The 18,282-nt window shown below is 32.5% G+C and overlaps 2 protein-coding genes across 3 annotated transcripts; one reads left to right on the top strand and one right to left on the bottom strand.

Moving 5' to 3' along the window:
- The first annotated feature begins 7,247 nt into the window (after window positions 1–7,247).
- LOC109802444 (cytochrome P450 86A8) lies at window positions 7,248–10,418 on the top strand. Its single transcript, XM_020363858.3, has 2 exons — window positions 7,248–7,529; window positions 7,647–10,418. Exon 2 carries the CDS (start codon window positions 8,479–8,481, stop codon window positions 10,036–10,038), a length of 1,560 nt encoding a protein of 519 aa, XP_020219447.1. The 5' UTR covers window positions 7,248–7,529; window positions 7,647–8,478; the 3' UTR covers window positions 10,039–10,418.
- A 305-nt stretch (window positions 10,419–10,723) lies between these two features.
- On the bottom strand, window positions 10,724–17,709 carry ANTR2 (Major facilitator superfamily protein). 2 transcript variants are annotated; one of them, XR_002240097.3, is made up of 12 exons: window positions 17,460–17,709; window positions 16,012–16,535; window positions 15,135–15,242; window positions 14,737–14,892; window positions 14,069–14,284; window positions 13,291–13,500; window positions 12,511–12,648; window positions 12,140–12,241; window positions 11,899–11,964; window positions 11,558–11,723; window positions 11,295–11,379; window positions 11,156–11,203 (listed from the first exon to the last, which is right to left on the bottom strand). XR_002240097.3 is itself a non-coding variant. In XM_020363701.3 (11 exons), the coding sequence occupies exons 1-11, from the start codon at window positions 17,512–17,514 to the stop codon at window positions 11,106–11,108; spliced, it is 1,758 nt and encodes a 585-aa protein (XP_020219290.1). In that variant the 5' UTR covers window positions 17,515–17,709; the 3' UTR covers window positions 10,724–11,105. The 2 variants fall into 2 exon arrangements, 1 of the variants encoding a protein (XP_020219290.1); XM_020363701.3 differs by lacking the exon at window positions 11,558–11,723 and having other exon boundaries at window positions 10,724–11,203.
- Between the last annotated feature and the right edge of the window lie 573 nt (window positions 17,710–18,282).

Raw genomic sequence — 18,282 nt, forward strand, 5'->3', positions numbered from 1 at the left:
TTACTTTTATTTATATTATAAATATAATATATGTTGATACATTATTAAAAAATATAAATATAAATTATAATAATACATAATATATATTATTAAATTTTACTTAAAATTAATATTAAAATTGTGTGTAATTATATGTTAAATAAATTTTTATCTACATATTTTATGTCTATAATAAATATTTTGAAATATCTGTTAATTTTCAACCTCTTATTATCTTTGTTTTCAAGTTGTTATAAATAGTTTGACGCATGTGAAAGAGTTATGTTTGTGGGTCTCGAGTTTTCTTCGACGAAGTTAACTTGTATTGTCGTCAAAATTGTATTCACGTATATAAATACTCTGGTTCTTTTATATATTGCGACAACTATGTCGTTTTGATGCACATATAGGAGACACGGATTATTTCTCTACTTCACAATACATACCAAAATCTTTGTTCGTGATCGTGTCTCATAGTATTGATCATGGTTACCTCATTCATCGTTTTCCATGTAACCTGTTAATTAGTGAATCTCTAAATAATTATAGTTGTGCATGTTATATATTTCAGATTGAATTACGTATTAAGAAATTTTGTTGTATGTTGATTTGGGAACCACAATTTCAATACGCTCAAAAAAATAATAAAATCTAGCAACACATTCTTTGACATGATCTTTTAAACATAATTTTTCTTATTGATTAAATTAATTGAAAAACATAAAATTTGACTAATCCTATACTCAATTTAACAAATTTTCATGATTTTGTAGATTTTAATAAGTTTTAATCGATAAACAAAAATGTGTTAAAAAAATGTGTCGGAGAATATATTGTTTAACACTATTTAAAAAAAATTAGAAATGTCAAAACTCAAAGCATGAAGAGTGAAAAACACATGCATGCATTGTTAGAAAAAACTAAACTAATAAATTAAAACATCCAATAGCTTCTAATATGAAGATCGATGTGGTAGATAGAAAAAACTAAACTAATAAATTAAAACATCCAAATAGCTTCTAGTGCCAAGTCAAAATGGGCCAAAACAATAGTATACATGTTCACCTGTTTAATATCCTCATGCTGGTGATTTTGTGAAGAATTTTAATTTTAGAGAATTATCGAATGCTACATACTTGGAAAATCTATACATCAGCCAACTCTTAATTAGATGGAGTAGTGTTTAATCCACTGAAATGATATGAATTAAAATTTAACTGAACCAACAAGTTATTGAATTATTATATATTTTTTTGCTTTATCTAATTTGATGACAAGATAAATTTAACCAATTTAATATTATTCTACTAAGCCAAATATTTCATTAGTTGGTTCAATTTCTGGCTCAGAAACCATAGAAATCTCTATTAATTTTGAATACTATCACGGATTTTAGGAGTTTGAGGGCTCAGAATACCTGAACCACACAATACAATGCATACATCAGCTGCTAGCTCTTGTGAATCTCGCAATTGACATAAATGCATAAAACAAAGATTATAGGTAAGAGACTGTTGACCTAATGAAACCCATATATTTGTTTCAATATTTAATTGGGAATTGAGATTGAAGCCACATGAACAGAGTTATAACCATTCATGAATATGGGGTTGTCACATCTAATCTAGAACACATTTGTTGCATGCACAATAAATAATGTTGTATTGGCATAAGAATGGTCAAGCTTTAAAATTAATCATTTTGTGTTTTTTTTAACATTTTATAACTGGTTTTGTCTTGTAATTCTTCTCAAACTGACACCAAGCCTTGGTGTATAATCACTTGAAAGTTGTAAAGAACAACTAGTAATTTATTGCTTCGCCCTATTAATATTTAATTAACTTGTTAAGTAAGAGTAATTTTGTAGAAAATTATAGCATTTATTTATTTTGAAGAAAAAAAATGAGCATATATTTACATATATATGATGATTTGGTTGTTTTAAATGGGTGTGAAAGATCACCCACAGAAAATGGCCTTTGGTTCGTTACGACAGTGATTAGGCAATTAGCAACTGCCCCAACTACGATTCATCAAGTTTTCACCTAATAAGCTACCCATCTTTTAAATATCATCAAATATTCAATGTTTTGAGTTGTGTTGTCTATCTCAATGGGGGAAATTTCATCAAGTGATTCTGGAAAATAATTTTATTATCTATTTATTTGGTTCACATAACTTGTATAGTTATATCTCGGGAATGGCACGAAACAATTGAAGATGAATTATTCATCATGCAGTATCAAACTACTTTATATGTATCTTATTTTGACTGCATAGATCATACATATATAGGTTTTAATTTGAACTTATTTGCATGAAATTGTTTCCCTACAATAATTATATTCCCAATCATATTACCAACGTATATACTTCCTAAAAAAAACTAGAGTCTAGTATCTACCCACAAATCAAAGTTGAAATAATATGCATATTGTAATGTCAATACGATCATTTTACACCAAACAAATTAAATATATACTTTCTTAGTTAAACATTCTAATAAATTTTCAAAAAGATTAACTGTTACTACTATCAATATAAACATTAATTGCATTTTTCTATTTAAAAAATATAAAATGGAAAGACACTCCCAATAATAATAAACAAGGTGCTAATGAGATGTTGTGGTTATACCAACATAGACCCACCTAAAGAATTATTAAAAAAACGCAGTTTCATCCAATTGTAATTACTCAACTAATCTCTAGGGTGTCAGGAGATATTCCTAAAAAAATTATCTACTACACGGGAAAATGGGTGATAGGGAAATTCAAAGCTACAGCTATGAAAAATATGAAAATTTGGTCCAAGCCTTTAACTATTTATGTCAACTTGCGTTGGGAGAACATTAAAATTCATTAATCTCACAAGAATGCAATCGATATTGATACAAGATTTATGTCTTTCAAACCTTAAGATGACATCATTGTTGAAGGATTTTGGTTGTGAGAATGTGACAGTAACTTAAGTGACCAAAATGTGGTTGCAATGGAGAGTAGGAGAAGATAAACGTAGATCGTATAGACGAAAAAGGAAAGGGAACGTTGACAACGAGAGAGAAAAGACGAACAAAGCATGTGCCCAAGATGATTTTTACATATTTACTTTTAAAGTTAATCACCTGTATACTGTCACTCTGTGAAATGTTTTTTTATACTGGCAACCAATTATATATTTTAATTGTATCATGTTATTTTTAAAAGTAAATATGTTTATAGTGACATGACACAATTAAAATATATAATTGGTTGTCAGTGTAAATTTTTTTTACACTGACGATGTATAGGTGATTAACTCTTATTTTAATATAAATATATGTTTGTTACAAAGGAGAGGATTATCACTACCGTCACTACTAGAAAAATGTCATTTTCCTGCGAATTTTCCTACAAAAAAATATTTGCAGAAATTTTTTACGAATTTTCTTGCAATAATAATTTTGCAACTTTTTTTATGAATTTATTTGCAAAAAATAATTTACAGATATTTCTTAAAAAAAATTATGAAAAATAATTTACAAGAAATTTTTGTAAATTTTGCTACAATTTTAATTATCATAGAAATTTTTTTCCATGGTAAAAATTTGCAAAAAATATTGTAAGAATTTTATTTTGTTTCTTGCAGATTTTCTTGCAAACATAAATTCGCAAATAAAATTTACTAAATGGTAGAAAAATTTCGCAGGTAACTTTTCCTGCGGATTTTCCTGCCAATTTTAATTCGCAGGAAAAATAAAAAAAAAATTTAAATTTATAGGTTTAATATTTTTAAAAAAAATTAAGTCTCACATCGATTGAAAATAAAATAATTAAAGAGTATATAAGTTAGGGGTAATACTTACCTTACAAGTTGATTTGTATGGTTAAGTGTTAGACTTATAATCTACAATCTTAGAGTTTAAAAGATTATGTATCATATGTTGGAGGTTTGGAAACAAAAGTTTTAGATGAATTTCATTGTGAGCATTTGAAAGTTAAAGAATTATTAATAGAATTTGTAGTAATTTCTTTTAATTTTTTTTGTAAAAAATATTCCTATAAAATTTCTTGTGAAAAAATTTGCAAGAAAGTTTCCTGTGAATTTTTTTTGCAGAAAATTTTCCTGCGAATTTTTTCGCAAAAAATTTCTTGCGAATTTTAAAATTTCGTAGGAATAATGTTTACTGCAAATTTAAATACAAAATTTACAAAAAAAATATATATATATATAATATAAGAAATTCTAGTAGTGCATCCCACCTATATTTAATTGTGCCTCCAATCCTCTAAACGTCATATATGACTTTTTGAAGTTAATTGTACTAATTAGCTTTGATTATTTTATATATATATATATAAATAATGATTAAACAAAAATACACTCTTAAAACTATCATACAAGACGTTAATGATATGTTGAGACCACTAATAATGATTCACCTGTAGAATTATTGTTTAAGTCTTAATCTCAAGTTGTTTCATCCAATTACAATTATTTAACTAGTCCTTAAACATTAAGGGATCATCTTGAAGACAGTTATCCACAAAAAGGAAAAGTGTAGCATGGGGGATTTGAACCCGCCCACGGATTCTAATGGGACCACTTGACTTTTTGTTAAACACTTGAACAAATATTAATGAATGTTACATGATAATTAATCTGAACCAAATAATGTTTCTTTTTAATGATGGAAATCAAGGAGAGAAAAAAACTTTATAGAAATTAAAATCAAAATCCATTTATTTTACAAAGATTAAAAATATATTTTTTAGCCAAATATTGTTAAATGTTTTTTTGAAACTTATAATTTGATCAGTAATTTCATTTTTATTTTTTCATTGTTTGCACCAAAGAAATTGTATATTTATTCTTTATTTTTTTATAATTATAATATTAATACAAAATATTCATTATTGAAAATAATAACTAATTTTCATTAAAAATCATAAATGCACATAAAGTAAATATTTTTGTCCTAACATAATCTATTATATATTTAATGTCAAAATTCGAACTTGACATCTGAATTAAAAGATACATAGACCATCACTAAAGGTTTCAATTTTTAGTTTTTGTCATATTAAAAGAGTACTCTCAATCAATTAATCTCTTTTTGGAAGGTAGAGAGCTCACCACACCAGAGAAAATATATATCAAAAAGGTTAGAAGAGATAGTGAATCTATGGACAAAGATATTGCATAGGTCAACGAATTAGATGGACTTTCATAGAAAAATATCCTATGATATTTGATATGAAAAAAAAAACACATATAAATGAGAGCAACTATAATTAAGCTTTATTTATTGGGTTTATTAGAGAAATAATTAATAACTAACAAATATCCCTTGCAACTTATTTTAGAGACAAATTTTAACCTATGAATACAATGAGCGATGGATAACAATATAATCTTTCTAACAAACTTTTTTCATATAAACCTAGAAATTAAACCATCGAAAATTCAAGTCCCTAAAAAACTTAGTTATATTAAAAATTTAGAAGAAAAGTTTTGACACTAATTAAATTAATGCAGTTGTATCCAATTATGATCAACTTATGCTAATTAAATATCCAACGTGATATTCAAATTGATAAAAAAAGAAAATACTAGTGTGAAAGAAAGATTTAACATCGATTAAAATAAATATTTTTTTATTGATTGTAAGACTGATATAAATGTCGCTGATTAAAATAAAAGTCACTTTCTAAAGTGGTTAGATGTTAACATATGTAGAAGTGTGAAAGAAATTAAGGTTGTGCTCATCTAACTGCTTAGCCCTTAACTTCCCCACCCCACCCAGCACACTCTTCTAGCCCCTCCCCCAACCTATCTTTCTTTCCCCTTGACATGCATAGTAAAACAACTTCAAACCTTGTTACAAAATATACATTTAACTATTTACTTTAACAAGAAAATATGTTTTATGATGGGTATTACAATTACCATTTAGCTACAAATATTTGATCAATTTGGATTACCTCAACTCCTAATTGGTAATAGTTCTCTTCCTCACACCGTTTTATCATTTTGTCATCTAAATCCACGAGAGGTATTGTTAACTTTAAGTTATAGTTTTTACAATTCATGGTCAAGTTAATTAAGTGGATTTGCTATATACACATGCAGTACAACCAATGGAGTTGGATTCCCAACTATTTTCCTTTTTTTTTTTTATTGGTATTCTTTCTTTAGTTGATAAAGCTTTTCTCATTGCAAGAAATAGAAACGATTCCCCCATTAATTTCTTAGCTTGAACGGCGAAGCATATTGACACCGTCACAGCCTTAAATGTATTAATTTCATAGCAGAGGTGTCTCTATCTTTTTCCTCATTACTCTATTGACTTCTTTCACTCGTGAGGTGATAACTGATAAGGTTAGCTCTTCAAGGTTCAAACGCTTAAACTTTTACTCAATCCATCAATTTCTGTACCCTTCTTTCCGCATTTGACACAATACTTATTAATTGCTTGCCATATTAAAGCTAAACTTCACGACAATAATACTCGTGTCATACCAAAATTTGGAGATATACTCTACAACATGGCTGAACTCATGCATTGCACATTGAATAAGATTAATTATATATAATCTCATAGAGCTTCAACATTAAACTCTCCATAACTCACTCGTGTAACCGTGTTGTTACTTTATGGAGTGAAGTTTGTGACTAATTCTGCAATTCGTACCCTAAACACACCTTTTGCTAATTCTTCAAACCACCTTTAGTGTATGTATGTGATTAAATTTATCAATATATAGTTTTTTAAAAAAAGTAAATTAATGTGTACACTTGGTTCTATCAAAGTATCATTTAGTGTAAGACACCTACGAGAGTACAAATTAATTATTAGATATCGATTTTAAGATATTAAATAAATCATGTTCATAAAGAAAATAATTTTCAATTATTCTAAAGTTTATAATTTTAATTATAATTTTGCATATATCCTTCCCTGAAATGTTCATGTTCAAATAGAAAAGACTATAGTAAATAATAATTTTTTTTAATATTCATCACAACCGCGTATGATGACTTGAACTTGAAAACCCTAGCTTAAGTATGTTTAAGTTATTATAATACAACTTACAATAATATAACTGAAGCTAGTACACACTCAATAATTTTATGAATGCTCCAATGAGATTTCTCAAATTATATAATAATAAATGAAAAAGTAATAATAACAAATGAACATATACTAATGGCTTACAAAATACGAATCTTACTCTATATATAGAACAACTAAATGTTATCTAAGTTGGGCTACCCTCTATTCTTTTTCGTGTTCTTTTCACTTATCTTTCTTAAGTAACAGTATAGCTATAAATTTGCCAACACGTATTCCACTTGAGAGTGTGAAAATAAACCCGAAGAAAAAGAAAATACTTTATATACTGGATGAAGAACACGTTGCAGTAAGTTTGAAGTTTCTGCAGAGTGCTCAAGCGGTTTTGCATTATTGCTAAGCTGGATATAGCTTTGACTTTCGCTTCACACCAGCACAGTCACACGTTATTATTATTATTATTACTAAATTTCAAATTCCACCATAAATGATGAGGGTAGGTCAACTCTGCGACTGTGATGAATCCTAGAATTGCCGATGTTGTTGCATGTTGTTGTTTTGCATGCATAGCAATTCATTCATTTTTTTCTCACTGAATTATTATATTTTGCAGAGAATGGATGGACGCAGGATAAGAAGACAGTTCAACCACATAAATGTTATAAATTGTTGGTAGGTTGCTCACCAAAACCATAACCAAACCCCACTTGGCAAACCCTACTCATTTTATCCCTTCGAACAAGTAGTGTACATATAGATGACCTAGCTAGCACCTTGGTTTGTAAAAAACAGCCCCATTTACTGAAAAAAGGTATGTGTGTGAGTTGTGAGTTGTGACCCCAAAACGTTTGCTTGCTTGGTGCATTTTCCCTGGCTCTCCCCTTCTCCATGTTCCTCAACTACCCTCATTTATTTCCCCTCATTCATTGCCTGACTTGAACACCCTGTTGTAAGAAAGAAAGAGAGTGAGTAGCTCTAGTGTGGTTTCTTCTTCAATAGTGAAAGAGGGACAGGTGGGTGTCTTCAACTTTAAAGGCTTCAACAACCTCTCAGAGAGCATTAATATTGCTGCATCTGATGAGTTTAGTAAGAGAGAGAAGATGGTGGTGCATTGTCAATAAACCAGTCTGGCCACAATAACTCTTCACTAAACCACTCCACCTATAAATCTCTCTTCTCCTTAACACACTACCCTCATTGTACTACACTCACTCACACCCCTTCTCTTACATATACATAATAACCCTCTTCATTTTCCTTCACTCCTCCATTTCCCTTTCTTGCACTCACTCTCTTGCAATCACCCCTTTTCATCAAAATACTGCTCATGCATACCCATCCTTGAAAGGTATCCTTTTTCTCATTTTTTTCAAGCACACCATTTTTTATTACTTAAAGTTTCTTGTAGGGTTGAGCCTTTGAATCTAGGGTGGGGTGGTTGCAAGATGGAAACTTGCACGGCTCTGTTGCTTTTAACGGCGATCACAGCATACTTGATATGGTTCACGTTCATCTCACGGTCGCTCAAGGGTCCACGTGTCTGGGCCTTATTGGGAAGTCTGCCGGGCCTCATAGACAACTGTGACCGCATGCATGACTGGATCTGTGACAACCTACGCGCGTGTGGTGGCACGTACCAAACTTGCATCTGTGCAATCCCCTTCCTCGCCAGGAAGCAGGGTCTCGTGACAGTCACGTGCGACCCGAGGAACTTGGAGCACATACTCAAGACCCGCTTCGACAATTACCCCAAAGGCCCCACGTGGCATGCTGTCTTTCATGATCTGTTGGGTGATGGGATCTTCAATTCTGATGGTGACACGTGGCTCTTCCAGCGTAAGACTGCTGCCTTGGAATTTACCACCCGGACGTTGCGCCAAGCAATGGGTCGGTGGGTGAGCCGAGCCATCAACCGGCTCTGCTTGATCCTCAAAAGGGCCGACGATCAAGCTGAGTCGGTTGATCTTCAAGACTTGATGCTTCGGCTCACTTTTGATAATATTTGTGGGTTGGCTTTCGGGCAGGACCCACAGACATGTGTGTTGGATCTGCCCGATAACTGCTTTGCCACGGCTTTCGACCGAGCCACTGAAGCCTCGCTCCAGCGGTTCATTTTGCCTGAGGTGTTGTGGAAGATGAAGAAATGGCTTCGGCTGGGAATGGAAGTCAGCTTGAGCCGAAGCCTAGTCCACGTGGATGAACATTTGTCAAATGTAATTGAGAAACGCAAGGTGGAGTTGCTGAGTCAGCAAAAAGATGGGACTCTTCATGATGACTTGTTGACCAGGTTTATGAAGAAAAAGGAATCCTACACAGACAAGTTTCTCCAACACGTGGCGTTGAATTTTATCCTAGCTGGACGTGACACGTCATCGGTTGCAATGAGCTGGTTCTTTTGGTTGGTGATTCAGAATCCAAAGGTGGAAGAGAAAATTCTACGTGAAATTTGCATGGTTTTGATAGAGACACGTGGCGATGATGTGGCTAAGTGGTTGGATGAGCCCTTGGCCTTCGAGGAAGTTGACCGTTTGGTTTATCTCAAGGCTGCATTGTCGGAGACACTAAGGTTGTACCCTTCGGTGCCGGAGGACTCAAAGCATGTGGTGGCCGACGACGTGCTGCCGGACGGCACGTTCGTGCCGGCGGGATCGTCGGTGACATATTCGATATATTCGGCAGGGAGGTTGAAGTCGACGTGGGGTGAGGATTGCATGGAGTTTAGACCTGAGAGGTGGTTGTCATCGGATGGGAAAAAGTTCATCACGCATGACTCTTTCAAGTTTGTTGCATTCAATGCTGGTCCAAGGATATGTTTGGGGAAGGATTTGGCTTACCTGCAGATGAAGTCCATTGCTGCGGCGGTGCTGCTCCGGCACCGCCTTGTGCTGGTGCCCGGCCACCAGGTGGAGCAAAAGATGTCACTCACGCTGTTCATGAAAAATGGTCTCAAGGTCAATGTGCATGAGAGGGATTTAAGAGGAGTTATCGCTAGTATACAAAAATAAAGGGAGATAGATGTGGATTTTAGAAGTGATGTAAGTTAAGTGTTGTGTTAATTACCAGAAGGAGCACAGGGTATTGAAGGTTTTGGCATGTGGAGGCAGGTTCAAATGAGAATTCAGACATTGGGGATTTAGCTTATAGAAGAAGAGAACAGAATTTCCCTTTTAAAAAAAGGGTATGTTCAGAGTATTTATAATTTATATGATAATTGTGGATGGATTCTTTTTCCGGGGTCGTGGGATGAATGATTGCTTTTTATCAATCCACCTTCCTTGTAGAATCCTTGCATATATTCATTGTATTCTTTATTTCTTGTTGGTTTTGAATTTTGGTATTTCTATTTAATTTTACTGGTCGTGAGAGCTAAACTCACATTTCACAATGTTGAATGTTGATGTTCATAAAATAATGCCTTACGTTTTATGAAAGTATAATGATCGGATTTGACTCTCCTGGTTGGTATGTTCCTAGTGGTATGCTTGTCATATGATGGATGATGCTTGAGAGGTAGACTTGTAGTGGTAAACTCAACCTGTAAGATTTAGCTATACAGTTTATCTGCACTTTTTTTTTTAACATTCATCAGTGATTTCAGATCCTATTTCTAGGATTCTTGCCTATGACAATGGAAGTTGAAATGCACGAATTGAACCAATAGTAAAAGTAGATTTTGTTAGGGACATCGAATCAGAAAGAGAACTGTGTGACCAATTTTCTTAGCAAAGTATATGATGAAGCAGAGTTGTTCATATAACATGTATTTTAAGAATAAGTCTGCTCAAGTCATATAAGTGGAAACTATCCACCATCTATACAGAAAGTATTTAGATCATGGGACGGGGCATTTGCAAAAGGTCCCAAGTTAATCCAAGATTTCCAGACAAAATGTTATGGCCTGGCTATTTGATCAAAAACTTTGATGGTGGCTCTCTTCGATTTCTGCAGGCTGCTTTTGTGCTTCCAAGTACTACTTGACAATTTTGGTCGGTGATTTTGTTCCGTCTTTTTTTTCTTCTTTTAATCTCTAGGGCATATATAGCCTACACCTTCATTGACATCAGTACATTCTTCAGTCAAGAACTTTCTCTCCAGTTGAAAAGAGATTCCAGACCAATGTGCCTATTAAGTACAATGCAACAGCAACCTTAAATACATCATCCCAAGAACCTGCACAACCGTCAGAAGATCGTTTATGTTATAAGTGAATAATCATAAAAAAAAAGACTTAAACTTTAGAATGCAAGCGGAGCATTGTTACCTCGTTGGAGTATGTATCCAGTTGCAGCTGTACCAAAGACACCAGCAAGCACTCCTGCAGTATTTGATAGTCCCAGCAATACTCCCTGAAATTTAAAATAGTTAACATTCCTATAGAAACATTAAATGAAAAAAACAAAGAGAAGAAACTTGTAATGAAAAACATTTGTCTCAGGATTTCTTGCATTTAGAGACATCTTCCATAAATAAATCGACAAGGTACTTGTATAAGATACTTATGATCAACAATTTAATCGTACTTACGAATGACTACATTAATCATGAAACAAAATGGAGGTGCAATAGATTGTTGAAGTGATTGACTCAATGACACTTTTTCTCGGCATTTTTTAAGTAGAATGATTTTGACATCAGTTCTGCTAATTAGAATCCAAAAATCTTTTTGAGGTTCAGCTCGCAATAGCTGTCACTGTCATCAAATACAACTCAAGCAAAGAAGACTGTCAACAGCCCTTGGTCTTTACAATGAACTTTTTTTCACAAGAAAAAAATAAAGGAAATGTATGAAAAGTGAAAACACACTTGAGCTATATTTGACAGTTTATTGATCTTGGTACGTGAAAATTTAAATAGCATTAACTCACAGCATAGCGTGGTCCAATGTCTTGGTGATTGGAATATAGACCAGATTGTGAGAATGCATCAGATCCCTGGAAAGGAATTAACAAATTATGGTTTATCTTGGGTAACTTTGCATAAATTTAAAACTTACAGAAACATGTTTTATAGGTATCTATGGTTCAGTAATGAAACTTAAACAGCATAAAAATTAATTCAAAAATTTAAGAATCTATTCGGGAAGATATATATCAATCTAGCTCAAACCTGACTGCAAGCCATGCAAAGTACTGCCATGGCGGGTGTTCTCACATGGCTTAGTTGTGTAAGAAAAAATGCAGGACCCAGAAACCCGATTGATTGCATAATCTGTCAAAATAGGCAATTTTTAAAGCAAAATCATTTTAAAGGATGAAAAAGGAAAATGAATCAGTCCAGGTATCAATTGCCTTTACTTAATCAGCATATTATTCATTATCTTGGACAAGTACTTGAAAAAATTCACAACAAAATTTTGTTTCAACCAAGGACTGAAATGAATGTCCCTGTACTATTATTTGATTTTTAAAAATTCAACACAAGAAATTTATTTTATTAATCAGGATTAGCCTCATTAAGAGCCCCTGTGACTTTCTTACCTTTCGGACAGATGTTATGGAAAGGCCTTTGCTAATAAGTGTATCTGCAATCCAGCCTCCTATATTTGCAAAAACAGCCATGGTTAACCACGGCAGGACACAAAATAGCCCAGATTCAGTGAGATTGAACTTCAGAACCTGAGAAAACGATCTGTTAGTTCATTCATTAAATGGAAAAAATATTTCATGCAAATTTTCTTTATCGATTTCTCTATTTTTTATTATATCACCTAATCATTCCAGGTATAGATCAACATAACAATCAGATTTTAGACGTAATCTGATAATATCAGCAGTTAAAGTGATGCAACTTTAATTCATTTGTGTTTAGATTAATAACCAATAAATATAAATATAAGTTTAACAATGTTGAGAGTAAATAGTAACACGTGCTTTAACATCAAAAAGTTCCAAGAAACATTTTTATCTTTAGACACAATGAAGAAACCAATTAAAGAGCAAGTTGATATAAAACAATGGGCGGCAATGTATTGTACATATACTACGAGTCCCATGCAAAGCAGACAAGCACTATGCGGACAATTTGATGGGTATTCCCCACCTCCGTAGGTGAAAATATTATATGACGTATTCCATCTACAGATTTTAAAATAAATAAAATCCAATTATAAATGGTGAATAAGCAATGTATTCCCTCTTTTGCTCACAGATATGATATATTAAGGACCTGATTATAGCATCGTTAAGGACATGTATATTCTTAAAAGTTAGGAGGCATTTGTGAATTATGAAAATAAATAAATAAATAACAGTAAGCACCTGATTATAGTATGTAGGCATCCAGGTTAATAGAATAAATGTCCCCCAATTGTGGCAGAAGTGAGAGATTATTAAAGCCCAAACAGGTGCTTTTGATAAAATTAATTTCCAAGGAATAACTGACACAGGTTCTTTTGATACGTTGCCTCCAAGTATGAGCTTCTTCTCTTCTGCCCCAAGATCCGGGTCTTCTTTTGGGGAGCTGTATGCCTGGAAGGGCCCAGCATAAAGGAAAAGATATGAGAATAAGTTGCTCAGCAGAAATCACAAAGTTCCCTTCACATTTATCTATACCTATATATAAAATTGATTCCCTGTTTTTGTGTATAAAATTTTTGGACTATTTTACCTTTAAATTTTTAAATAATAAAAAATAATATAGAAAATTAACTATTTTTACAAATCCAAGACCTTGAGGTTTGAAAATTAGACATAACACTAGTTAATTCAACCAATCTTGATAATTTTTAAACACTTTTAAATAAATATACAGACACGAAATACTTTGACTCCACTAGTAATTTATAAATGTGATGGTAAAAGCTAAGCTGTTACTTGCAGAAACATAATTGATTATTACTTGCAGAAACATAACAATGAAGTCATATGTTATACAACACTTGATGAGACAGTCCCCTAAAGAATCAGCCCAAAACATGAAAATATACTCTCCATAGGTTGGAAAAGTAGGAAGGTTGGTTTCCTCCCGAAACATTTTTACAATCAGACACAGATATATATAGTAGATTTAATTGAAATTATACTAAAGATGACTTACTTTACTCAACCATATAGCAAACCAGATACTTCCAAGGGATCCAAATGAGTAAAACACTGATGGCCACCCAAATTTCTGGATTAGCAGAGGTGAGAATGCCAAGCCTGTGACAGAACCAAGGTACATGCCACTATATACTAGCGCAAGTGATCTGCTTCTCTCTGATACTGGAATCCATTTGGAAAGTATATTATTCATTGCAGGCATTGCAACACCCTGAAAACAAAGAATCAGCATAATTTGTTGTCAAATTGAAGGAGGAAAAATAATTTATACTAGGGATGGACTTGACCACTCCAATGAGAAAATATATTTCATTTGATTGTATTATTGATCAAGACAAACATAATGAGGGGCAAATAATATGGATTATAATGTTTATCTATCTTATCTCAACTATGTATCTTTCTACATCACTTTCTACTAGGAGAGGAAGGAGTTGACATTATGGGTGGGACTGACTATGATCTCAGATTAGTTTTCCAAGCTTTTCTTCTTGCTTAATGGCTAGGAGAATAGAAGCGTTTTTTAATACTTGAAATTCCTAGTTAAAACTGGCAATTTATTTGGTGCAACAAAAAAAAAAACAATATGGACAAATGACAATATGATGAAGACACCAGATAGATGAAGAAAAGAAAAGTAGTAAAGTTATAGAAAGGACCAACCTCACCAATTCCCATGAAGGCACGCATAATAAGCAGACATGGCAACCCTAGTCTTGCAGCAATAGGTGTTAAAACTGTTGCAATTGACCACCAGACAACTCCAAAACCTAGTACTACCTTCCCACCAAGTTTGTCTGCCCATATGCCACCAATGATCTAAACCAAAAAAGCATTCGGTCAATATGAAAGGAATGTAATTAGAAACTTTTTATGCACACTGGATGAAATGAAGAGATAGTTTGAAGACCAGAACATGCTAGATTAGTTTCATATACTATAAAGAGAATGATATGTTATGACATTTTCAACCAGCATGGGTGCTAAAATGCTTACTTGAAGATTAATACATGAAAACAATTTCTTGTTAAGCCAACATTTTTAGTATATTTTAGTCACACCTGAGTAAGTAGATAACCCCAGAAAAAAGATGACTGAATTAGGCCAACTGTTGCGCTGTTCCAGTTGAATTCTTGTGACATTGGAAGTATTGCTATGCTCATATTTACCTATAAAATACAATAAAAATATAAAGTATATCAAGGAACATTAGTAACATTACGTTAGTAAGAATATGGAAATTTAGAAATAATCAAATTTTAAAGTTAATCCTTGAAATCATAGGATAAAGCTTAATAACAACTTCTAAAAACAGATAGTCAAAATAAATAAATAACTTCTACAAAACAAAGGTGGAATTTTAAATACAGAAACTCAATTTTCTACAGATATTTTTTTCAACCATCATTGTCTACAGAAATACAAAATTAATACAATGTTTTCTATTTTAGTTCATTGATAGAAAAAAGAAACAAACTAAGGTACTAGGACAAGTGATCAACTGGAACACCTTAGTTTTTAATTTCAAACGTTAGACACCGACATTGTTGATGTGTTTGATATGTTCATAGATCCCAAAAAAAAGCCAAAAAGAAAGTTTCTTCAATATGTTCATAAAACCTAGAGCCCTAAACCTTATTTAGACAAATCCTAGATTCCAAATTCTAACTAATTAAGAAAACAAATCATGAAAAGATAAGAAAATATAGTAACCAATCATAAGAGAGAAGGAGAAAATACGGAAACTAATTCTAGAGGACATTAGGACAATCTGAAGAAAATTTAGTTTTTATATATTCTAACAAATCCCCGCAGTGACAATCAATTGAATATGATGGAAGAAGTATACCGACTGGAATATGATATAAAACATGGAAAACATGAATATATAAACTAAATCATAGTTGTTAGCATAAATACCAAAAAAAAGTTACTCACTCGATCCATGTTACACAGCAGAAATGCTGCAAAACACAGCAGTACAACAACCCAGCGCTTAGGAAACTGCTGCCACCAAGGTGATACTTGCTGCAGATTTCCTTCTAGAAGAATGGCTTCCCCAGTCCCTTCAGCTGATTGCAGTGGTTTCATCTTTGTTTCTGCAATGTCATACTCCTCAGACTTGTAATTAACACGGAACTTACTTGCTTTACCAGCCTCAGTTTGTGCATGCTTTCTTTTGCTCAAACCAAGTCTATAAACTTCCCTTTGTTCAACATTGTTACTGCCATAAGGAGCTGAAGAAAGGAAGGAACAACAACTTCTTCCACTAGCCCTTAGTTTAAAATTCAAGCACTGACTGGACTGGTGGGATACAAGAGAACAAGGCTCCACTCTGTTTTGAGATGTTCGCATTTTCTCTTCCAAAGGCAAATACATCTTATGCTGCCATCTTGAAAAAGGATCCTTAGCAACAGCTACACCAGAAATAGATATATCCTTCCCCGATCTATATCCATTTCCTGCCAATATCAAACAATGGCTAAAACTTCCTCATACTTTACAATAGCCATCTTCAACATGATCCAAGCTTAAAAACTCTCAAGAGAACTAAACAAACATCCAACTTAACTAAAATAATTAGTTTAATTGTTATGCGTATTAGCATATTCTTTTAACATCATCAACTGATATATTCCTTAATATAACTTTTAAAGTAACTATTATAAAAATTAACAACAAAATTACTATACTCACTGACATATAATTAGATGAAAATATAAAATCTATTTATGATGTTGGCACATCCAAATTAAAAAATTCCACAAATATAAATATATATAATCAAAATCCTCATTTTTTATGTTCCACAAGCCACGGTCGTGTCAAATAATATATAAATATACATTAAAAAAAGCGATAAATAGCAAAATTAGTATATTAGTCCATGAAAAACAAAAACTACTACTCATAAAACCCTTATGTGTTTTTTTTAAGACCATCTTATGTGAGTTGCATTAATTATATATTCTCTAAAATATTATTATTTAATTAATAATTTAAAATTAATTAAATAAAACTCTTTCTTATTAGGATGAGAGAAGATGAATAGACATATAAAATTCCCTTTCATACATTAATTAATTAAGTAGAAAATGAATAAGTGAAAAGAGAGAATGATAATTTTGGAAAAATAATTTAAATTATTTAAAAATTTAATACTCTTAACTAAATTAAAGGTGTTATAGGTAGTATAACCTAAGTGTTCGACCTAAACCTATTTTAATCAAATGCACATAATTTCCGCTAAAACACACCCCTCAGACCTACGCACTAGAAAATTTCGAACCGTATTAAAAGACTAGGAAACTACAACTAGCAACAAGAACGAAGGAATTCAGAAAATGCGTGTAAGCAGCGAAAAAAATGAATAAGTGAGCGCGAACCTGGGGCAAGGAAGGAACCGAAGTTGCGGTTGGAAATTAAGCCACTCATAGTCATTGGTGAAGCTGTAAAGAGAGAGAGAGAGATAAGGTTTGTTACGGTTAGAACTTAGAACATGAGAGAGACGAAGTGGGAATTGCGTGACGACGTCGTGTCTTGCTTTGCTCTGCTTCGTCTCAGAGGATAAGCAGAGGCAAATGCAACGGCGCAGAACCTCTCTCGCTATTCCTATTTCCAACCGTCAACTATTTTCGCCCTTATTTTATTTTACATTTTTTCTTTTTTAATAAAAAAAATGAAAATAAAATCCGAGTGGCGATGTAACCAAAGAGAAAGGGGGGCTGAGAGCGTGACACGTGGTACGTCATCCGGAGTACATAAAATTTTAACTAACGGAAATTGCTAAGATGCCCCTCTCTCCTCTCCACGTGGATCTCTTGCACTTGAACGGTTCGAGGTGACCCCAGTGTGTTTTCCCTTTCCCTTTTTTGTCTTCATAATAATAACAATAAAGTGCAAATATTCAAATTATTATTATTATTATTATTATGAATGTGATTATTAATTTTGGAAAATTATGGTATTTTCATATTCATGCCTCGAATATTCTGCATCAGCTGTTGTACAACGTCAGAAGTCCTTTGTCATTTCTAGGAAGGCTAGAGATATTTAATATCCAAATATTTTACACATGTCGCATTTCTTTTATATCTATTTTCTCCGATCACATCGAATACTTCTTATTTATCGATGAACAGTTGTAAAATTGGATTCGATATTTTTAAACAAGAATTTAAATTTGAGTTTTATGAGTAAAAACAAAAA

The sequence above is a fragment of the Cajanus cajan genome, chromosome 3, assembly GCF_000230855.2.
Source record: "Cajanus cajan strain Asha chromosome 3, NIPB_CcT2T_4, whole genome shotgun sequence".
Classification (NCBI taxonomy): domain Eukaryota; kingdom Viridiplantae; phylum Streptophyta; class Magnoliopsida; order Fabales; family Fabaceae; genus Cajanus; species Cajanus cajan.

Excerpts from the sequence above, each read along its gene's own strand:
- LOC109802444 (XM_020363858.3), top strand. The coding sequence starts at position 8,479 with ATGGAAACTTGCACGGCTCTGTTGCTTTTAACGGCGATCACAGCATAC.
- ANTR2 (XM_020363701.3), bottom strand. The coding sequence starts at position 17,514 with ATGACTATGAGTGGCTTAATTTCCAACCGCAACTTCGGTTCCTTCCTT. Across the intron at positions 12,242-12,510 it reads CCATAACATCTGTCCGAAAG|ATTATGCAATCAATCGGGTT; the intron begins GTAAGAAAGTCA and ends CTATTTTGACAG. Across the intron at positions 11,204-11,294 it reads TGGATACATACTCCAACGAG|GTTCTTGGGATGATGTATTT; the intron begins GTAACAATGCTC and ends ACGGTTGTGCAG.